The sequence below is a fragment of the Perissodus microlepis genome, chromosome 16, assembly GCF_051167445.1.
Source record: "Perissodus microlepis isolate ML-2025 ecotype Zambia chromosome 16, ASM5116744v1, whole genome shotgun sequence".
Lineage (NCBI taxonomy): Eukaryota > Metazoa > Chordata > Actinopteri > Cichliformes > Cichlidae > Perissodus > Perissodus microlepis.
In genome coordinates this window covers 15,998,216-16,022,793 of record NC_140476.1, presented here as the reverse complement: position 1 = coordinate 16,022,793, position 24,578 = coordinate 15,998,216, and the positions used below count along the sequence as shown (strand labels likewise).

Genomic DNA, 24,578 nt, shown 5'->3' with positions numbered 1-24,578 from the left:
TGCTGCCTCATAAAATGAAAAGGTTTCATCCTAAATAGAGACAGAGGAATTACCTTATTCAGAGGTTTGGAGACAACAAACGAGTTGTTGCTTATGTTCTCTTTGTCAGGCAGTCCTGGTGGGGAAAAACAGACGATGTATGTTAGTCATGAAGGATCTGTAAAGATCCTGCAAAGCTGCAGAGAAAAAAAGACTTTATAATCACTGAGATGTCCGCTAAAGTTATAATTAAAACACACACACAAGAAGCTTCTGAAGAATGAGAGGTGAAACGTCTTCAAGCAACTCAAAGAAGTCCAGATGCTTTTCTTTCCAAGCTCCTTAGAATATTCAATGGTCATTTTTTTATGCTGAATAATTAGGTTCCTCCATAGACTCTGTAGAATAACTGTCAGTGGTTTGAATGTCAGACTATGTTGGCCTGCATTACTATACTTTCTTCATACTATTTCTTTTTGTTGGACCACCCTGACTTCAGAAGTGCCTTCATTACTCATGGCATACATTCAACAAGGTGCTGATTTTGGCTCATATTGACACAATAACATCACATAGTTGCTGCAGATTTCTCAGCTGGACATCTTTGGTGTTTTTCCAGTTTTGGTGACACTGTGCAAACTGTAGCTTCAGTTTCCTGTTCTCAGCTGACAGGAGTGGCACCACTCTTCTGCCTGCTTCTGTGTTCAATGTGTTACATATGCAGAGTTGCTCTTCTGCAAACCTTGGTTGTAACACATGGTTAATTGAGTTACTCTTGCCTTTTTAATCAGCTTGAAGCAGTCTGGCCATGTTTCTCTGACCTTTGGCTTCAACAAGGCATATTTACGAAGAGAACTCCAGCTCTTCTACTGACCATTCTCTGTAAACCAATAGTGTAGGTTGTGTCGTTTCTGCCGCTTCCGAAATACTCCAACCATCCTGTCAAGAATCAACAACCAAACCACGTTCAAAGATGTCTTGAAAATGTCTACATGCCTAAAATTGTATCTCATTGTTTCATTTCTTTCTACATTTTATCTGCTCTACTGAAAGCGTGCAAACAACTGTCAAAAATGAAAATAAAAATAAAAGTACTCACTTTTAGTACAGGATGGAAAAATGTTTACATCCTAACATTTTGTGAAAAAACTCCATACATAGTTGCTTTTACAGTTGACATCATGGTTTCTGTTTAATATTAATCCTTAAAAAAATAAATTTCCCCAAAGTTCTCCTCACCACAAGTGCAAAAAAGAGTGAAAAACACTGAAAGCACAAACATCTTATATAACCTACTGTATACGTGGTTCAGCCCGGAGGATTTCTGCATTTTATTGAAAGCTTCAGCAGCAGAGAGGGCCATTGCATTTCATGCTAACATTAAAGACATGTACCAGCCTTGCACGGCTTTAGTATGAATTATATTTTTCATGTTATGTGTTTGTATAGAATTTATGCATGTTTACAGAAGTTAACACATCTGCCCATCATTTTGTTTGCAAAGCTGTGATATCAGTCCATTCATTCAACCAGGAATGTAGAGTAAAGTGAAAGTTAAACCAAGTGTTGGTCATTTGCCAGGAAAGAAAAATGCTGTTTCTGAGCAGAAATATTTTCCATTGTAGTGGCCAAACAAATGCATGCTTAGGTGGAGTGCATGACTGGAGTGAAGGAAACAATGCTGACCTGTTAATAACAAAGTGATTTAAAAGCGCACTGTAAGAAAACAGTTTAAAACATGTTGAATTCATTTGATTTGCTGTGACAGTAACAAAGCGGCTGAGCCTCTGCACAGGAGAGTGCTTCAGCCTCGAGCCGCCAGCGCTTGTGTGACTTATGTGTTTTTGCATCCGTGCATCGAGTTCAGGCTGTAAAACCCCTCAGTACTCAACTCTATGCTGCAAAAATACTCAAACCCCAGCTCTTATATTGCTGCAGCAAAGCATGCAGCAACCAAAAAGGCACATCCACTTTTAAAAGCTACAGTAGTTAATCAAATCTTAGCTTTAGGGACTGTAAGTTTGAGGCTGGGAGTTCTTTACAGGAAAATCTTTAAAAAGCATTTTCTTTAAAATATGTCCATCATCATTAAAAATACATAACAATAGACAGTGACCCCAGTGTTGGTAAACCAGCAGACTGTGGATTTATGGACTGCCGTTCATCATTTTTATGATACGTGACTTTGAAGCAAGTTAAGTGCTCTGTTTGAGCAGAGCAAAGTCAATATCGAGTTAGGTTGCAACAGAAAAGCAGAAATGATAGAATCAGCCTCGACACAATGCCAGAGGTTCCAACAGTAATGGAGTTAGTCAGAAAGAAATACAATAGAAGATCCTTTTTATTCGTAGGAGCAGAAAAATTGGTTGTTTGTAAAAACATTTATAAAGTCAGAGGAGCCATTTACTGTAAAATGAAGAATTTCTTCTTCATCTTGATAAACTCTGAAGACAATCAACATACTAACACTGAAGTAAACTGAATCAACTTGAGGACGGCATGACAGCCGAGCAATTAGGAAGCACATCAGCAGTGAGTACTTTTTTTCTGCCTGTACTCTTGCTCCATTTCATTTAGTGAAACGGAGGCGCCCTTTCTCTAAATTTCCTGTCTCTCTACGCCATCGGCCACAAAAATGTTTTATCATTTGTGACATAAAAGCTGCTGAAAGTAAAACAAATCCACAAGCTTTTAAGACTATAACCATCTGTACAAGCTACTGTGTTTAAACGTGTCGGAGCATCAGCACTGCGACATTTTACAGTTGAATGTTAGGATGAGATTTTATGCAAAGTTCAGTGAACGCTTCAAAATCACAGGACAGGCTGTGATTTTGAGGCATTTGTTGATTATGATGGCGTAATAATAACTGACAAAGTTAGGAATGAAATATATAGTTGTTAGGTCCAAACGAGGTCACTTACTGTCTGCGTTACAACCGCTTTCCATGACACCATAGGGTGGGGCGAGTAGTCCAGCCATACAGTGATGATATTTCTATAAAAATAAAAGCACATACCAGTTACACTTATAAATAAAATAATGTTTAATGTAAAATAAATTGTATAATATATATATAATATGTATCAATAGGAATCAAATAAATGCATACAGGTGGAGTCAATCCATCATTATTACACCAAAACTGAAATTAAAATATACTCTCGATGGCCTTTATTTAGCTGCTTCTGACTTATCAAGGTGGCTGATGATCTATGGCAGCAAAAAGATCACAATAACTGGAAAAATACTTAAATGTGTCTCAGGAATCACTCTACGACTCAAAAATCTATACTTCTTAAATGTCTTTCCATGTTCTTTATCTCCCTCTTTTCCAGCATTTCCCGTCTCTGCCTCTCATTAATGTGTCGTCTAACAAAGGCAGCACAAGAGGAATAGAAATCACCCCCACTGTCATCACTTATCTCTAGGCTGTGTGGATAAAATAAAAAGTCAATGAGGGTTTCGGGTGTCTGATGATATTTCATTCTTATTAGTCCTAACATGCAAATGTAAGAACGGTTCAGTGCATAATTATTAAAAATAGGGGAAAACCACATACAAATACCTCCTGTATGTTGCATATTTCTTTTTGCCACTAAGTACATGTCCATTAATGCTGTTCCAACTGCAGAGAGCCACAGAACAAGCACAGCAAGACAATACAAGTGTACTTCCCTCGTACCATAATTGTGTCCTGAGGCAGCAGAGATATTACATAATGAACATCATACTGCACCCGTGCACTTACAAATGCAATGTTTATGACACTGGAGCACTAATAGGACACTCCAACAGTAACCAGTGAGACAGTTTTTTTCAAATTCAGGAATAAAAAACACTAAAAAGATGCATAGAATACCATTTAATTCCAAATTATTTCTGTGGTTTTTAAACTAACACTGTTTTCCTAGCAGCATATTACTGTACAAATTGTGTTCAGCCAGCTTTGTAAGTAAAGTATAGTTAGATGGTACAGACAACTACCTTTTAATAACATACACTTAGCCAGTCACACAGCAGTAGCTTGATGCATTTAGGCATGTAGACATGGTCAAGGTGACCGGCTAAAGTACGATCTGAGCATTTCAATGGGGAAGAAAGGGGATTTAAGGAACTTTGCACATGCCGTGATTGTTGGCGGAAGGTGGACTGAAACTCCCACACAACCACCTCTAGACTTTAAAGATAATAGTCTAAAAAGAGAAAAGATTCAGTGAGCAACAGTTCTGCTTTGAACTGATAGGAAGGCAGCAGTAATTCAAATAACCATTTTTAACATGCAATGTATGCAGAAGAACATCTCTGAAAGTACAGCAGAAGACCACACCAGGTCCATACACAGTGTATACCTTCTGATGGCTGCTTGCACCAGGTTAATGTGCCACAAAATTCAGATTAACTCAGGCTTTATTTTTGAATATGACAATGATTTCACTGTATGTGAGTCACCTCCATAGTCAGCGGAGCTTCAATAGAGCACCTTTGGGATGTGGTAGATTCTCATCATGGACATGCAGCTGCAAAATCTGCATATCTGAGAATCTCTGAGGAATGTTTCTTTGTTGTTCCACAAAAAACTAAAGCATATCTGAAGACAAAATTGGGTTGAACTGGTACTAAAAAGGTACAAATAATAAAGCATTGAGTGAGTGTGCATTTGTTATCGTATTTTAAACTTTGTCACTCAAATAACGAGATCTGCATACATAAATACATCACTCCAACACAGCTGATTGTTAAAATTATATTTTCTTAATAGGAATTTGCCAAGTAGATTGGCAACTCAAGATTAATATGGGGTGAAAGACAAACAAAAACTGATTATGTGCTGCAGCCACTGCGTACTAGGTCAATAAAAAGCTGATTGAGGACCACTTAGTGCCAGACCAATTTTCCCCACCATCCTATCTTCTGGTCAGTGGAGACTGAATGAAGGCAAGAACTCTATAGAGTAATCTATAGAGCCCTTTGTTCCCCTGATGGCAGCGTACTCAGAGGTCATGCTTTAAACTCAATTCTGCACTCTGAAGTCAGTTAATCACTTAAGCAACCCCTCAGTGGCACACAACCTTTTCCCTCAAGCCTTTTAGATATACCTCAGCGGCCTCAGGTTGTAACTTGACTTGTTGCTCACCAAGATACTAAAAGATATAAGCTCTCCAAGCTCCGATTTTGATAATGTGCCTGCCGTGAACATGCAAAACAAGACATTTAATTTTTAATTAATCAATGCAAAAGCAGTGATTCAGTCAGAGTCCGGCAATTCTATCAATCTCGGCTGACAATTAAAGGATTTAGGATTACACTGAGGCACGCATGAACAAATGAACTCAATCCCTCTGAGCCAGTAAAGCCATGCTCCCTGAGGGACTGAATGCAGCAGATGGGATGGGAGTGTTGTTTTCGAGGGGGATTAGGACTGCTGTCAGGTGTGTAAAAAGCAATCAGTTTCTATTTTATTCGTAATGACGTCTTTGACTCTTGTGACACACAACATGATATTTTCTGCAGGGAATTGTTTTAATACCAGCTCACTGTAACCTGCCATGTTTTCAGGACTGTCTAACCTTTTGCCTGTATAAAAACTGTCTTTGTTTTATTTTAAAACATCAGGCATGTAATAATAAAATCTTTTAAGTCATTAAAAAAGAAGTTTCTCACTCGGATGTCATTTTTTATCATCATTCTTCACTCAGTTTCTTCTGGTTTGATGGTATATTAAATGAAAAAAAAACCATATTCATTTTTTCATAAAAGTCTCGGATGAGAAAATTAGTTCAAAATGTATATCATTTTCTTTTATTTAATAAATGCATTTTTTTCTTTTTTGTAAATGCATCAAATAGTAATAACAGTTAGTTGTGGTTTTGCTTTTAAAAATCCATACTCTCATGTTTACACTCTTTTAAGAAATAGTAAAGCTTCGTGCAGATTCGTTTACCATACTGCAAAGGGAACATTCAAAACTGACATTTCTTATTCCTTTGTAACAAGTTAAACAAATAGTTAGACAGTTATATTTTTAATGTATAAAAACACAACATAAAACAATCTAGTCGGTATCTTCTGGAGAAAATGAGCATTTATAAGCCAGACATTAGAGAGGCAACAATGTCGTCGAGGCGTACTTCCTGAAATGTGAAACTGCTGCTTAACTGAAATGAATCAGTCTGATTATTCACTCACTGGCCTTTATTGCTTTCATCCAGATTAGAAGATTATTAGAGCATCAAATCAGCTCGCAGATCAGCTAGACTGGTTAAAACTGCAGCTATTCTACAATTACTTTGATAAGTAGATTTGGCACAAAAGTCATTTCTGACATTTTATGAGGCTTGTTTATTAAGATGTCTAAATGTGCCTGGAATGCTCCTCTGAAATGCTAATTCAAATATTTATTTCTCAATAAAATAGCAACAGCATCTGCTGCTCTGTGGTCTCCCAGACTCATCAAACTCACCAAACTCGCAGTAACCCTACTCAGCCATACCTGCCCAGTCTAACTGTGCCTCTCAGACATTACCTTATTCCTAATACTGAATTTAGAGCCAACTTCGAATCAGCCTTTTTGTTCATTTATTATAATTAAAGTCCTTAACTTTGGTAGGTAACTTGGATCCAGAAATCTTTCAACCATGACAACATGGACACTAACAATACTCAGGTAGGCTTTGGCCTTTAAATGATGCTTGATTGATTCCTCACTTTCTTTTCCCCAGTCAAGTCTGTCCTGTATTTAGCAGGTTAAAATAAAATAAACAATAAAAGGCGAATCAAATAGACCAATACAGCAAGGCTGGGTTGGTCGATTTGGTAAAGTAAATCCGTTGGGCATCTTTCTTTGCCTTTAGACAATAACTCTGATGGCAAAAGAGCCAAACGGGACAGGCAAAAAATAAATAAATAAATAAATAACATATCTGGCGATACATCCGTTGCCGGAAATTTCTTCTTGTTAAAATTGAGTTTTTCCTTCCCACTGTCGCCAAAGTGCTTGCTCACAGTGGGTCATATGATTCTTTGGTTTTTCTCTGTATGCATTATTGTAGGGTCTACTTTACAATATAAAGTGCATTGATGCGACTGTTGTGATTTGGTGCTGTATAAATAAAATTGAATTGCATTGAAAAAAAAAAATGATGCTTGATTGGCACTCAGGGGCGCATACAGCACTACACTATCCACAGCAATTACACCACAAAGTGAACATGAACCACCTTTCATGTTGTTTACAACAAATTGTGATCAAACTATCCAAATGTTGTAGCAGAAATGTTTTTTCTAATCTTCTAACGTCCAAGTTTGGTGAGCTTATATGAATTGTAACCTTAGTTTCCTGTTCTTAGCTGACTGGAGCAGCACCCTGGTCTGGTCTTCTACTGATGTACTCCTGCTTCAAGGTTTAATGGGTTGTGCTTTCAGAGATGATGTTCTGCATACGTTGGTTGTAACAAGTGTTGCTGGCAAGTGTTATAACAATTCGCCTTTGACCTGTGACATCACCAAGGCATTTTTACCCAGAGATTAGCTGCTCACTGGATGTTTTCTCTTTTAAGTCCATTTTCTGTGAACCCTGATGATGGTTGTGTGAAAGTATCTTTAGAAAGGGAGAATGTACTGGTTCAAGTTTTTAACACAGAGTCCGTATTAGGACTCACAGGCAGTTTGGAAAATAACATCCACACTTGTACTTGAGCTGATTCTGACAGCATAATGTGCAAAGCATCAATTAGAAAGACCAAATAAGATATGCAAATCAAATTATCCTTCACAGTTTGTCATTAAGTCAGCAAGCACAATGGATTAGTCAGCCCACAGTTTTTGATTCAACCCTTTATCCAAATGAAAGACTGTTTTATTTCCATGACTAAACTCATGAACTTTTGCTTGAAGCAGATCAGTAATTTTACAAATACTTCAAAACTAAGAATGATGCTGTTTAAACTGATAGTAGATCAGACCAACACAGTCATGAAATTATTATTTACAATTATTTACAGTTTTGGACATCAAACATGGTGAAATAGGACTTTCATCCAAGACACTGTGGTGTAAATTCAACATGGGAATATTGTTTTCATCCATTTTTTTCAATTGCATTTCACTTACTGTTAAGTTTGGTTTTTACCTTTGTGGAAAAACTCTATATTTCATAAATATTTCAAAAAATTGCAATGAGAAAGAGCTCGTCGTTGGAGTCGAACGCTCGGAGTAAAAGCAGAACTATAGATAATAGATCTAAAAAGTTCAACTCAAAGAGCAGCTTAAAAAGGTCCCCTTTTCAACCTGAAGTATAGAAATGAGGTATAAACATGCTTTAAAAATATGAATTTACTCATTTGAAGTAGCATCTTCAAAGCTGAACCCAGAACAAATGATGAAGTTCAAAGAATTATAAATAATAAAAAACAATGTTCCTGAAATTTCTGAAAACAAAAGGTTCAAATGTAATGTTTGTCCACATTCACTCTATAGAGACTAAAAGTGAGCAAATTTCAACAGAAAAGGTAATCTTGCACTTCTGAGCAATGCCACAGATTAACAATAGTGAAGTCAAGATTTTTTAATTAATTTTGCATCATAATCTCTCAGAGAGGATGACTACTTTTATTTTATTTTTTTGTTATTTTGTGTAAGTGTAATATCTAATATCACCCTTGGTGATTGCTTGTTGTGCAGCAACAAACACTGACAGTCATTAGTACACATCTGACTTCTTTTTTAAAGAGCCAAAATTTAGATTCCCATTTGCTCATCTTAATTTGTTAGGAAGGATTCAACCAGAAAAGGTCACAACCATCCAAAATCACGGTTCAAACTGACAAACGAGCCACGTAGTGCTGTAAGCGTCACGTTAGCTAGGAGCGTGTAAGTATAGTGGCGTCTGAAAGATCAAATGAATAAGCCTGGATGTGCTCTTATACATCTCTTAACCCTGTTCTCTTATGATATGTCATTTTATGTTTTTCCATATGCATTAAACAACTGAAAAAACTGTCACCGTGATATGAAAATTGCAAAATAAACATCTAATGCACAAAGGTGGTGTACTTTAAAGAGATGACATATATGTTTTATATTATCTATGTCATAACAGCAGATCAGTGAAGCTATTAACCGAGTCATCTCAGTGCAGTCTCAGTTCAAGTTCCTTCACGGTCTTTCACGCTTGAGTACGTTACTGCGTTGTGAGCATCACCGTGCATGAATGCACGCCTGTATTTTGAATAATTCACGAGAGATTACATAAGCAAACGTAGTGCAAACTGTTCTGAAAGTATTCAGCAGTTATTCTGAATATTTATAGGGATGCTTTGAGTTAAAGGGAAACCATTTAGGGAAAAGAGCTTCATTTCTGCAGTAATAGATTTTCTTCCAAACTAAATTAAAACCATGAGGTAAGACTGAAAAAAGTACATTTAAGCTTTTAAACTGAACATTCAGGTTATCCTCATATATCTAAATTTGCCCTGGTAATTACAAGGTAACTATCCTGCAACTAGAAAGATAAATTTCTATGAAGCATTTTTCATTTCTACATTTTGTTTCAAATGCAACAAATCAATTTGATCGCTGGAAAGCTTTGCAAATGTTACCTAAAGATGCTACCAGAGTCCCATGCAGCCTGCTACTGAAAGCTTCGCCACGCTCTCTTAATCCAGATGTTGGCAAACACTCCAAGCATGTATGTCTGATTTTAAGATTTCCAGGGTATCAAGCAGTCAGTCGCAGGTCACAGTCAGCATGGTCCAGCAGGATCCAGCAACGCCCTCAAACTGCTCTCAGAGCAGTGCGAGCAGACCGTGTCAGCCGGAGAGCTCAGCAGTGTGCCAGTCAGCTGCTGACTTCTTCTGAGCAGCAGTTGCTAGGTGATTACTCAACTCCAGTCACCGAGCACACGGGAGAGCATGCTCAATCTCTCCCTCTCTCCCTCTCTCTCCCTCTCTCTGTCACAAGCTCAAGCTTATCTATTCACACAATCGTGCTCATTTTCAGCATGGCCACCTTCATAAAGCAAGAGCAAAAGCGAAGGGAGGCCAGTCACAGACAGGATGCGAAGACTAATGTTCAGGAAGATAAAACTGACTGCAATGAACTGCAGATGTGCCAATCAAAGCTGAATTGTGGTTTGATTTTTATTTCACGTAAAGTCTAAAAATGGATATTTGGATGTTTGGATGTTTTCGTCTGCAGACAGAAAAAGTCTTGTGGCTTTGCACATTATGTGTTATACCTGGAAAAGTACCACCCTGCTTCTAGTTTGTCAGGTGTTTGACATCTGCCAGTATATATTGAAGTATATACTTCAATCAATATTAAGAAATCAAACAGGAAAGAAAGAAAAAAGTTTTAAAAAAAACTTTAATTAAAAATACATAGGTAGTACATGCTGAATGAGTAGCATAGGCTGCTGAGCTACACCCAATAAGTAATATAAAACAGTTCAGTGTTTCCAGTTTAGTGCACTTTAATTTTCCACTGAAAAATTGTGCCAATCTTTAAACAGAATATGACTCAGTACAGCTGTGCTGTCTCATAAAACAACAGCTTTTTGCAGTTAAAACAGAGTTAAAACACTGCTCATTTTTGTATTTTGGCTTTTTATGGTTGTCTGACATATGACATTAAAAATGTGTGAGTTGACAGTTAATGAGTTGTTTTTATTGCATTTCCAGAACTTATGTGTGTCTTATAAAAGGCTGAAGAAGTACATAAAAACTGTGCAGCACAGACACTGAACCAATCAGTTGTGTTGTGTTTTTTCGAAAAGGAAAAAAAAATGTTGTTCTGCGTATTTCCCGGTGTAACTTATCAAAATAACCCAATGCTAGCTTCATATTCCCGGTAGTAGAGATACATAAAGATTTAAATTCATATCAATATCCCTTTCAAGAACAGAGAAAATCTGAATCTTATCTCTGACTTTGTTACTTATCAGAGCCACAAGACAGCCATATTGGATTCCTGGAGGTGATTATTCACACTATTAACGTATATGCTCTCTGGCCACTTCATTAGATACACCTGTTCAATTATTTGTTAACACAAATATCTGATCAGTCAACCACATGGCAGCAACTCAACAACACGATTAAGATGACCTACTGAAGTTTAAATCACATTTTTAGAAGGTCCCAATCTGGGTTGTCTCCTGTAGGGTATGGTCAGAATTTGTCATGAACAACATCGAAGCACAGAGCCATCCTGCCTTGTATTCTTTAGGGCACATTTTGAGCCTACATCATACCTGAGATTGATTGACGCAAACATGACATAGAGTTAACTGTATTCAAATTGTGCAAATGACAAATCTGCAGCAACTGTGTAATGCTATGATGCCAATATAGATCAAAATTTCTGAAGAATGTTTCCAGCACTTTGATGAATCTATGCTACAAATATTTAAAGCACTTCTGAAGGTAAAAGAGAGTCCCCATTAACTAATGAAGCAAGGTATAACTAATGACATGGCCAGGGAGTGTATACAAAGAATATATCATCAGCAAAGTGAAAAAGTAGAAAGTAAAAGAAGCCAGAAAGCAAAATACTACACCAAGTGTCATCCAATGGATGTTTATTTATTTTAAAAATATTTTAATTATTAATTAGTCACATCACATGTCTTATCTCTCTTAATCCATCAAAGACAACCGAGAGTCATTTTACTTATTTATTAAGTTTTTTGTCATTTACATTCTAATTTCTCAACATAAGACAATATGAAAATACCTACAAATTTAAATAGTTATTCAGTTTCTACAGCTATTGATATAAGACAGAGAAGAATATGGGATTACTAATGAGAGAAGGTGCTGAAACACACACTGATCACACAGGTGTAGGTGTGTGTGTCACTGTCAAATCTGACAGCCTGTCACATCCAGCCGAGAGAACAATAAGGGGCCTAGATTCTGCAACAACTTCAAGAGAATTTTGCAAATGAAATCATATTTTGATTTAACAATCTTGAATTTGAATTAATACAGGCTTGTACTGAACAGGCAATAGCACAAATTATCTTTTGTAGCTGCTAAAGACAGTGGAAGAAGAAGATATCCCATTTTTCTTATTTTCCTCTCGTGTCACAAATTTGACCTGTATGACTATGTGCCTTAACTTGCAAGCTTAACTGAGGTCGGGGACGCTGGTTGCATTACTCTGCCTTGCAATTTGGCTCTGTTTTTGTGAATTAAGAAAAATAAGCAGCCATGCTGGCAGTGTTATCATAGTTGGTTGTAAAATCTGGTTTGCCGTAAAAAAATAAAAAATAAACGTGTGTCAACAAAGTCAACAGGGTTCATCCACTTGACACAATGACTGTGATGAGTCAGTCAGCCACATTGCTATCCACGGAGCAATTCTTCTAGTCTAGCTGAATAGAAAGCTGAATTACAAAGATCAGCAAGGGCAGCTGCAGCTTCACAGGTGCTGTTTTATTTTACAGAAATTCATGTTGCAGGCTTACGATGATGTAACAACTCTGGGCGGAGATAAGGCAATTATACGATGTTGATACAATCTTCCTGCCCTTTCGTTGCACGTATCCGCCGACCGCTCCTATCAGAGGATATATGTGGCCTGATTTTTCCAACCTCCCCCTTACCCAGTCCTCAGACCCTAGAGGGCATGTTGCATCCCTGCCACTTCCTATTCATCACTTTTTTCCATGGGTTGCACACCGGGTTGCTTCTATAGACTGATGATACTGACATACCAACCTCCCTGCTGGGCTCAGCGACCAACAGACCTGCCCTAAGGATGAAAACACTACACATATAAGCATCTGTAATTCCATTTTACTCAATATACTATATGTTGAGTGTGCACATGCCTATAAAACTCCCTTTGTCAGATCTGATAGAAGATAACAAAGCCTCCCGTCCGGGCGGCCCGCAGGCTGATGTGATTGTAATACAGCCGCCTTGCCACCCAACAAGCACAAATTACAATTGTGTTGTTTCAATCACAGTGGCCATCGGAAGCAGGAAACAAAGTAAAGAGTAAGCTGATGACCAGGCCGTCTATGCTTCAGTCAGCCTCCCTGTGTATGCTGAGCTTGGCTCATGTCTGCTGTGTTAAACAAACAAGCACACGGACAGCTTCTGTCACGTGCCGAGCTACATGAAAGGCGCTCTCGGTGCTCGGACGATTCAGCATAAGAACATAAATATTAAAATTGCACGCATGAGCGCTCAGGCTTTCGTAGATGTCATACACCAAGACATACAACATTTTAAGGAACAAATATGGAGCAAAGTGTCTTGTTAACATTAGCTCTGTGTAGAAAACCTTTATTTATATGAACTGGTGAAAATGGTGAAAATGAAAGGACAAAACCTGAACCTTTGACCCCCTGTGGACCAGATGTTGACGTAATTTATCATCATTTGAAAGACCATTTCACAAGACAACCATCATCAAAACACCAATTGAGATAATATATATTTACCAGCCACTTTATTAGGTATATCTGTTCAACTGCTCCTTACTGCAACTTTCAAATTTGGAGGCGACTCATTAGATTTGCGAATGTAGACATGGTCAATTATGGGGGCAAAAGGTGGGTCAAGTGACACTAAACGTGTCACAGTTGTTGGTCCTAGACGACTTGGTCTGAGAGTTTCACAAACTGCTGATCTCCTGCGATTTTCCTTCACAACAATCTCTAAGATTTACAGAGAATGGTCTGAAAGAGAGAAAATATCCAGTGACTGAGCAGCAGTTCTCAAGGAGAACTCTTGTTGATATCAGATGTTAGAGACGAATGGCCAGACTGCTTCAAGCTGAGATGAAGGCAACAGTAATACAAACAACCAATCATTACAACCAAGGTATACAGAGGAGCATCCCTGAATAATCAACACATGAAACACTGAAGCAGATGGGCCACAGCAGCAGAAGACCATACCAGGTGCCACACCTGTCAGCTGTAAACAGACAACTGAAGCCAAAATTGGCACACTGTGTCAAGTTCTGATGCAGTGGGTGGCAGGGTAAAGATTTGGTGTAAACAACATGAAAGCATGAATCCATCATGCCTTATACAAGTGGTTTTTAGGCAGGATAACATGTCATGTAATAGATTTGAAGGCAACAAAGGTGGTGTAACCTTGTCATGCTATCATATCAATATGGACCAGAATCTCTGAAGAATGTTTCCAGCACCCTGTTGAATCTATTCCACAAAGAATTGAGGCACTTCTAATGGAAAAATGGTGAATGGTGAGTGTACTTTATAACTCCAAGTGACTTCCGGAGACTTGAAGAATCAACGTGCTAAGGCACGTCAAAGTATTTTCCCAAATGCATTTACTATGTTATGTTTATCCAATTTGTCACCTCTCTGTAATTCTTTTATTTACTGTATTATTCCAAACAGAAGATTGAAACACCTACAGAAAAAATACACTAAATTATTCACAAGTATAATCATAAATAAAGCTAGTATTGTTCTCACTCTTGCAAAATTTTCTAAGACTTCTTGGCCAAAGGCAAGGGGACAGTGCTGTGTTGTAGGGAGTAGGTGGTGGTGGAGGAGGAGGTGGTGAAGGAGGAGGTGGTGAAGGAGGAGGCGTGTAGCTTTGTTTAAATGCTTCCTTTGGCTCAGACCGGAGCAGGTAATATATTTCCTTTAGCATCACTCTTTTCCCATCTCCTCACATTAGCTGTAATCAAGCTGTATTCTTCTTTTCACCCAATCTTTCAGGGGCTGGAAGCAGTAAGAACACTGACCTCATGCAGCTTAACATTCATCATGCACCACAGAATGCAATTCAGCTTAAATTAAGACCCTGTGAAGCAGCTGAGCTTTATCTGCAAAAGCAACCATCAAGACACGCAGGAAAAGAGTCACCACAGCACATCAGAAGTGGCCCACACAGTCTGATGTCTGATGCCACCAGTAACAAGATACACCTTAAACAATCGTTCAGCACTGCAGTAAAACTAGGAGGAAAAAATAAGCACATATGCCTGGAAGAACATTCAGGCGAACTGTTTGTATGACCAACAAACTGCAAAATACTGAAATGATTATCTGTCTCGATCGTGTGAATTTTGACCGCAGTGCTGCTCAGGTACAGGCTGGCTAACTCAGCACATCTAACAATAGAAGATCCATGTATTGATGCTAATGCTGTAAATCACTTTTCTGTTTTTTTAGATGAAGTTCTGTACAAGAAACACTGCAAGGACGGGAGACATCTCAGCGTAGGACATATCTCATTTAGAGAGCTTCAACTTTAAACTACCCATTATCCTTTTTTTCCTACACAAAAATACCAATTACCTTGAGAAAATTTTAAAAAGCCTCAAAATTACATGTGCAAACTTACCACATTAAAACCATAATGAGCACTGGAGAACTCAGAAAAGTGCCTGTAAGATCCTTGCCTTTTAACAGCTGTACCTGTGATGCTACAAAATAATACTTACAAGCCCAAGTCTTAAAGTTATTTAAACACTTATACTCTAATATTATTAGTTAGAAAATACAAGAATGGACCGTCACACAAGCAACAAAGAGGACCAAGGTTGAGCAGAAAGCATTTCAGTGCCATTATCTAAGGAATGTATCTATCGTGGGTGTGACGCCCTTCACAAACCTTGAACTTAAACCTGAGTTTGAAACTGGAGCTGTGGGAAACTCTTTCCAAATATAGACACTCATTAATTTTAAAAAATCAGAAGCCTCGAAAAAATAGTATCTGTTTATCTTCATGCGCCAAACAGTATCTTCATCATCACTTTGCAGTGAGTCTTTATATTAAGTAACAAACAAGACCAGAAAGATCCAAGAGTGAGATAAGACAATCTGGACACCAGATACAGAAGCTCGAAAATCTAATTTGAGACGAACCGAACTGAAGAGGTCGCCCGGGGGCAGAGGTGAAATGTGTATCCCCGTTGAACTTCCACGTGAGCATACACACAGCCAAATTAAAGTATCCAGCCACACACAGCTTCTGATGGCCAGTGTGCTGGAACAGACACACAGCCCATAACTTAACCCGCTGATGCCCTTTGGTCCCAAAGGAAATGGGCTGTCTCTCTCTCTCAGGAACCCAGCCCAGCTGAGGGGGAGGTGAGTGACGAGAGGAACTTCTACACAGCATGGCACCCACCAGCCCACAGCAGCAGGAGACAGAAAGATGAGTGAGATATTTCTGACTGAAACGGTCCATGAACATTATGTTTGTCTTTAATTTACAGAACAAAGTCATTTCTTACAAGTATTTAAACGTTTTATACTGAATGTTAATGCCCAGTTTTATACTTACACTGAATGACTGCTGAAATGATGCTAGTGTGAGTGAAAACACAAAGCTGGAGAGAGAGTTTCTCCTCAGAGCTACACTTCCATCTAGTGGTCAAAAGGGATAAACCAACCACTCATAAGTCAAAATCAGACGGAGCACTAGCAGAAGGTTACAGTAAAAGAATTGGACAGATTTTTCCTCCAGAGGCCCAACAATAAATTCATAACCCAACCTTCACTGATCCACAGGTGGTGTATAACACTCTGGTTATACACCACCTACGCTCTGGACAGCGCTCAGCTCAATTCATCACAGTTTTCAGATTTAACATTTCAGCTGCAACAAGAACAGGCTAGGACAGGTGGCTGTTCTCTGACTTTAAGCAGCCCCCTCAGTTACTCACAAATTAAATGATAACTGGAAACCAGCGTGTGCTGTCTTTGAGCTACCCACTCAGCTGATAAGGCGCTGCTTTGTCTTCAACTGATCAAAAGCGGTCTGAATTTTCTGTTTATCACTAAAATGAGAGAAGTTAGTTCCTATGGACACATTTATTCCATAGCATTTTCAAATCTTACTTTGAGACTTTGATGTCTGAGATGTGCCACAAATCGTAATGACCCAGATAATTTCTGTATTCTGCAACAAGTATAGATGAAGCAAAACGAGGCACATACCTCCCACAGAGACCTAAACTCCCTCTGCTCGATGCGTAGGAGCTCACTGAATTCCCGTGTAATGATGGTAGCATGTCGGGGAGTGTTATCCAGGATTGACTCCCCAAAGGCTGTTCCCGTCCCCAGTGTGCATATAGTAACAGCATCCTACATGAGATACACCAACATCACACATAATCCTCTTAGATCATTCCTTCATTGGGATTAAAAACTTTCAACTAGACGAGAATGCTGTGAAGTTCAAATGTAATATTCTTAGCAAATGAATTTATGCCGATCGCACAACTCTCAAAGGTTAAAGGAGAACTCCTGAGCACTCCATACACTCAACAAGATACAAACATATCACTCCAGTAAGCACCCAGACAAATAGGCTAAGGTGTGCAAAGTTCCACTGTTAACAAATGGTCAGTAATATTCCCTCATCTAACTTTTATTTTTCAAGTCTGATGAATTTCAGGTGGAGCTTTGCTTACAAAATTACAGAGATCTTCACAGAAAGAGTAATTCAGCTTTGGGTGCAAATTTGGAGCATTAGTGTGTGAAGCTAAGATTGATTAAGATGAGTGTGATCTTGTGTGATACGCATGAAAGAAGAGAGCGATTTCTTTTAATTATCAATTACTTCATCAGCCTTCATTTTAATCTGGGGCTTTATGTAATGCTCGTGAAATTATACCTGATAACTTGATGTCTCGGACACCTTTACATCCAGTGAACCTGAGAGAACAGCATACCAGCACGTGCCAATATCTCCTTGTCGAAATACTGGGGGAAAAAAAACAGTTTGAGAAAATAAAATAAAAATGGATGCACCGTCTTGTCCTCAGATTAGTTTCAGAGCTCGCATTTTCACCTACTGGTGATGCCTTTCTCCAAGCACTCGTAAAATCCGCACAGGCATATCTGCTGCAGCAAACTGGGGTGGAATCTCTCAAAGGCCTTCACATTTTTCAGCCGTGCCAGGATTATGTCAACATCTGCCCCCGAGCGCTCGGCTGGTCTGGAGAAATACAAAGAACAGCGTGAAGTACAGTTAACTAAAAATCTACATGAAAAGCTAACTGCAGAGCTGCAGAGCCTGCATCATTCAAAGCAACTGAACCTTTTTTTAACTAAAGTTTACTTTGAACTCTGAAACATGAAGCTATGCAGAAGACACCATTAAATTCTCACACTGTACTATTCTATTTAACAAACTTGAAAGTCAGTATTTGGTATGACCACATTTATTCTTCAATACAGCCTCAAAATCTCTGACAAATTCTTTCTTGTAATTAAGTAGTCGTCGGGAATAGTTTTCCAGGTTTCTCGAAAGATCTTGTTTGGATGTTGGACAACTATTGCTCAAGAGCACCTTAAAAATTAAAAGAAAGTCTCAAGACTCTTGCATGGGTTATTTTGAGCTGTGGATCATGCAAACCTATTTTAACTGAGTCCAGGAATAAAAATATAGCAATTAACAGAATATGTACTCTTTAATAAAAGCACACCAAATTTTGTTTGAGACTATCTCTCACATCTGTCTCATTTAGAACAATTTGTTTTTATTCTACAGTCAGATTTTTGTTGAACCAATAATTTCGTTCCTCTCAAACAATAACTGTCAATTTCCCAGTGTGCACGGCTGCTGCATTCATGAGTTGCATTGCAGCAATAAGAAAGGCTTTATTTCTAAAGTTGCACAGACCTTAGAGTAAAAATTTCTTTTGTCCTTTTATTTAAATTGAAAAGCCTGACCCAGTTTTGACTCTTGCTCCATTTTTAATGACACGTTCAAACTGAATATCATTTGTTATTGCACTAATCCCTGCACTGAATTTTTACCTCTCTGTTCTGTGCCTGTCTCACTTTTGTTACACTCAGTCCAGAGCCTCTGATGTAACTGGTGGGTGGATGAACTGCAGCTTACATCACCTTTGAAACAAGGTCCGGCTTTTTAAAAAAGTGAAACCAAACATTATCAATAATTCAAAGATGGAAACAACCTTTGTGCTTTTGTTTTTTAAAAATGTACTGCTCTATAGTTTTACAATACACTAAGTAACAGCTTGCGGGGGAAAAAAAAAAAAGACTTTTCATCGTGTATTCCCTGGAAACCTTTAACCTCACATTATGCCTCTATAATTGTACGTACTCCTTGATAAGACCCTATGTTCAGCAGTGCAGCCGCTTTGAATGGATTCTGTTTTTCTACCCTGTATTATCATAATCAGGACAAGGCAAGAGAAAGAGAGACTGAGAGAAAGAGCGAGATGTGTGGGAGCCTGACTTTCAAAGCCAGTGTCTGTTTGAAAACTGACCTAGATGAAAAAAGCAGAAAGAACAGAGAAAAAAGCAGAAAGAGCAAGTTTGACGTGCAAGTGAGAAACGATTATTTTCATCATGCAAGCTTGTTACAATTTGTACAATGCAAACAATGATAAACCTAATGACCAGTAATCCAACCTGAGATGTCAAATAATGAGCGTATTGATGAGCGAGATGTAATCTGTCTGTGAGCTTAGTTCAGCAAATGACACAACTGCTTTTCGTATTCACCAATCTTTTCCAAACTGTTAAATAATCAAGCAGTTTGGATAAACTTAGATGTCTATCATCCACTGAATTTCAATGTAAAAGTGTCAAATGAATGATAGGGTGACTCATGGATGCTGTTTGCTGTTTGGAAAAGGTGAGTCACCCAAGAACCATTTGACTTGAGGGACACAGGTGGCTTCTACAAGCAAGCAGAGGATATTACTGTGTAAACACGTCTGGCACCCTGCGTCACTTTGCTGTGTGTAGCTGTTGTACTTTGGACCTTTTGATATATGCTGCACCCCTTATTGTCATCATCCTGTAGATCAATAGTAAGCAACCCACTAACACCTGAGCTGCATCCAGTATATACTTGCATATTGGCCAAACTGTCTAAGCATGTAAATGTAGACGCGCAGAGTTACCTGCTGTGGTGACTGTTTGTGAATAAGGGAGCAGCAGAAAGAAGCAGTACTTTATCTGAGTCCTCAGTAATACTTGTACATGGCTGCCATGTTTGCATAATCAAGTCAAAAGAGCACAAGATTGAAAAGTTGACTGATTTTCCTGCAGCATTATGCCAAGCAGAAAAAAGATTTTTGCTAGCTGAAGCACTCCAATATAGTTAATGGTCATAGCTTGGCCACCCTTGCAATAATCCTCTATGTCCACCTGCATTCAGCAATTTCATTACTGCTCACGCCAAAAGTTGCAGAACAAATTTTTCTCAAATAAAAAAGTACTATACATTATAACCATGACACATATTAAATATCTTTTAATGTCTTATTATAATGATATCAGTATTTGATCTTTGATCTTCGGGTAGTCACAGAAAGCAGTTTGCTGCTGATTATTACAATAACCCCAGATAGTGAGCAATTGAAGTAAGTAGAATGCATCAAAGAGCCAAGTAATTGGCAAGTAATTTGACATCATTAATAAATCCCGGTCTGAAGCTGATGCCTTTGCTTTCCCCAACTCTACAGCTAAGTGGATCACTGTGCGTGACTCCTTTAGCCAACAGTGAGGTCAGAGGCTGTAGGAACGGTAACCTTGGCGCGTCCAGGGATGCACTAACTCAAGCTGTGGTCGGACTCACGACGTCCTAATTCCGTTTATTTGAATGTTTAAATGCAGCCACTGAAACACAACGCCCAAGTTCCTTACAGGATAAAAATCCAAATCGCGTTATTTCCTCGTTAATTCATCGCTCTTACACTAGCCTGAGATGGGTCGGGTGAAATGGTATAAAGTGATTACCTCTTATCCAGACAAATCATCCACTCGGCAGATTCCGAGGAATGTGAAGAAGTGTGCGCTGCTACCATCTTGCGATCCTGCTGCTGCTGCTGCTGCTAATGCGGAGGAGAGGGCTGGACCAACGACAGCAGCGCTTCATCTGCCTTCACTCACTCACTGCTGACAGTCCTCGCTGTCCCTGCTTACCTGGGCGGGAGCAGCGTGGACGAAAAACAGCCCACAGTGACGGGTTTTATGCAGCTGTAGTGAAAAGCTAGGTTGTTATGAAAGAAAATCTCAAACTGAGGACGGCAACAGTTTTCAGCAGAGATGTGGCTGAGGGAAAACAGAGCTCGGTCACTCATTATTTTTTTCAGCAATGGAGGTCAGTTTCTGCTATTGCAATTTTTAGGCACATGCAGGTAAAATGAACGCAGTCTCATATATCAGTATGTCCCAGTGTTCGTGCTATGATCAAACTGTTGCTTTGAATTTTCCAGTCATTTCATTTTTAGAGCTGTTGAACTTACACCGAGAGCTGTAAATAGAAGCAGCTTTCGTTGCTTGAATGAGATGAGTCAGCACAAAGTGGCACTTCTCTGCTGAAGGATACTGTTGCAAAGGTGAGGTGGAGGGCATACAGGTGACCTGTGATTGGTCGTAATCACATTAATGTTCATAAGTATTTAGACAGTGATACAGCTTTTGTAGTTTTGCTTCTGTGAACCGCCACAGATGGTTTAAAATCAAACAATCGAGATGTGATTGAAGTGCAGACTTTCAGCTTTGATTTATTGGTTTTTACAGACTTTATTTTCTGAGTTCCCCTATTTTCAGAAGATCAAAATTAGTTGGAAAATTGACTGAAAAGCAGCTCCATGGCTAGGTGAGACCTGTTGTTCAGTTTTCCACTGGCATTTTCAATATGAGGTCCAAAGTGATGCAAAAATAAACCAACAGCAAACCACTTTAATTTTTTTATAAACAGAATGGAAGAACAGGTTGACTCAACAACAACAAAAGACCCGGAAGACCACAGAATAACTTGTGATGTGACAGCTGATAGAAGTAGCAGGATGAACTCTGAAGTGTACAGGGATATAAGCTCCATTCAGATTCAGGCAAATGCTGAAAAACTAACCAGACAGCTCTTCACAGTGCAAATGGACAAAGAGCCAAAGTCGCAAAGGCAAATTTCTCAGGGCAAAGAAATGGGATAGTCTTCAACGGCCAAGCCAGTCACCTGATCTAACCCAGTGGAGCATGCTGTTCAGACATTTGGAGAGACACCCACAAACAAGCAGCATCCAAAGGTGGCTTTACAAAAGGCCTAATGGAGCATCTCAAGGGAGGAAACACAACATTTGGTGAAATCCATAGATTCTGGACTTCACGCAGTCATTGACTGGAAATGTTAGGACATGTATTTAAAACAATCCCTTATTTATTTAATATTTGTTTAATTTTGAGGGTCTGTCAATGGAGGTCTGTGCATAGAAATAGCTACCACCTAAACAGTTTAAGTTAAATCCCTTTAATTTAAGCTGAAATTCTGCACTTAAATCACATTTTAATTATCTGATTTAAAATCACTGTGATGGTGTAAAGATGCAAAATGGCAACAAAATCTTTTTTTTTCCTATAGATTGTGGACCTGATCAATTACAGACTACATACAGTCAAGTCCAAAACACTGAAGCAAACTATCTGAGTACACATGGCTGTTTTAACTGACTGCAGCACGCCTCTCATCCCTGTATAGTGGATGACATTTCCAACATATCAAAGTGGGAACATTTTCATAATAGCCATGAGAAAATTGGGCTTTGTTATGACAAGCCACATAATAAAAAGCCCATTGCTTTACTTCAGTTACCCTGGCAACAAAGTACCTCATAGAAAGAAATACCAAGCCTCTGTAATTATTTTCTTTTCCATCATCTGATGCTCAGATACCTTGGTACCTAAGTTACAGGCTTATGTTTATTTATTTATTTATTTACTTAATTTTTACTGAACACAAGTCATCAGCAATAAAAGGCATAAAAAAAACTCTTCCTAAAAAAAGATTTTTGTCTCTAATCTCAAGTAAAGAAAGTTTCATCCACAAGTTGACTAAATCATAATAAAAGTAGGGCTTCTAAGTATAGTCCTGTTTCCATCATTTAACTAAATATTTAGTTAATGCCTTTCAGGGTGGGATTAACAGGAGGTAGTGAGGTTTGGATAGTTTGAGAGAAAAACCAAACAAGAAGCAGTCCAAGAGTAAAACCCTCGACCAGAGCAGGAATAATCTTGTACTTTCTATATATTCATTTTGTTTTACGTTAAGATGTTTGTAGTGCAGTAAAAATAAGTGCAAAGATTTACTTGGCCTTTTGAAATCTGTGACTACTGGAAGATTTAATATAACTGACATAATTTTGAGTACAATTACTTTTTTTTTTTTTTTACTTGAGTAGATACAGTAAATACATCATTCATCTTCCCGTTTAGTAAAGTTCATTTATTAAAATTATGTTTAATAAATATCAAGTGATTTTTTTGTTATCACAAGTTAATTTTTTTCAAATAATAATAATTATTATTATTTAGAAATATTGTACATTTATTCATATCATTACATACTTAAATGGTTATAACGTCTTATTGTAATATACACAACAAAGCCATAATAAAATGAATCAGCTTTTCTCCAAATGTATCCCATGCCAGCATGTTCTTGTCAGTCTGACAACTATTGTCATTTCAAATAACTCTATGTAGCATTATTATCACTTTGACCTTCAGATCATCTATTGACGTTGAAGGAGAGGTCAGAGGTCAAATGTCAATTTTTGACCAACAAATCATTAAGTTGACCTTGGTGACCTTGGTGGGTGAAAGACAAATTTCAATTTTTAACAAAGTGTTAATATGACCCAACCCTACAAGATTTTTTTTTTTATCAGAATTCATTCAAAACTTCTTTTTTTTTTTACAGACAGAGTAATGACATGCTTGCAAACACTGCATAACCTTCTTTGTGGGGATAGCATTACATAAATAATAAGGCAGTGATAAAAATGGAAGATCTTAAAGATAAAGGAAATGTTTCGAAACATCAGCTCTGCACCCAACACCGGTTCCAAATTGGTTCTCCTTCAGGAGAATTTCACCAAGCCAATATTTAAAATCCAGTTCCTTTACCGACAGCAAGATGGCAGCATTTGTTCTAAAAAAAACACCTAAGAACAGATGAATCAGGGCACAAACTTATTCGATTCCTGGAGCAGAGAAAAGGGAAGTGCACTCAGTCTTGTTTTGATTTTAAAAATGTAGGCGTCTAACCAAAGGGAGCTGTGCCCTGCACCTGAAGGAAACTTTTAGGTGTTTCTCTGTCTGTTTCTGATCTTTCAGTGGACCTTAAATTAAGATTGCGTTGTCAGCCCACATGTTTTTCTTCCCAGTGAGCTGAACTTACATGTCTTGCCCTTTCTTGTTAAAATAAATAGCTGAGGTGTAAGGCTGAGTTCAGGCCAGGACATGCATAACACAAAACACACATTCCTGTAATGCTGCATACCACTAACTCACAGCAGCAATGGACCAACACATAACAATGTGCGAAGATGTCAACATGCGCTGCAGTAATTTGCCATGCACTGCAACTCTGCAAGCTATCAGTTCACAAAGTAATTCTAAGACATAACAAAAAGATTTACGAAGGTAATGACTGAAAGGGTTTCCATTTCTTTCTGCTGCAAACAAATATTTGTTGTAAAAGAAAATAGAAAAGAGTAGTTCTGCAGAAAAAAAGACACCAGGTGTGGAGTATTTCTTGTGCCTGCAAGAGTCTGAGACACTGTCTCAAAGGTTTCACTCTCAGCAGCTCACCTGCTCCTTTTTCCATTTGGTT

General features: G+C 38.3%; 1 protein-coding gene across 3 annotated transcripts in view; it reads right to left on the bottom strand.

The window, feature by feature from the left end:
- Positions 1 to 21,026, bottom strand: part of rapgef4a (Rap guanine nucleotide exchange factor 4a) — a 36,668-nt gene extending 15,642 nt beyond the window's left edge. For 2 of the 3 annotated variants that reach the window (XM_084907942.1, XM_084907943.1), the window contains exons 1-6: positions 20,702 to 21,026; positions 17,779 to 17,921; positions 17,598 to 17,686; positions 16,919 to 17,065; positions 2,904 to 2,976; positions 54 to 115 (exon numbers count right to left, since the gene is read on the bottom strand). In XM_084907942.1, the coding sequence (XP_084764068.1) occupies positions 54 to 115; positions 2,904 to 2,976; positions 16,919 to 17,065; positions 17,598 to 17,686; positions 17,779 to 17,921; positions 20,702 to 20,769 (582 nt within the window). In that variant the 5' untranslated portion in view covers positions 20,770 to 21,026. Of the gene's footprint in view, positions 1 to 53; positions 116 to 2,903; positions 2,977 to 9,578; positions 9,829 to 16,918; positions 17,066 to 17,597; positions 17,687 to 17,778; positions 17,922 to 20,701 lie in introns of those variants that run through there. The other variant, XM_084907944.1, reaches the window with a different exon arrangement.
- Between the last annotated feature and the right edge of the window lie 3,552 nt (positions 21,027 to 24,578).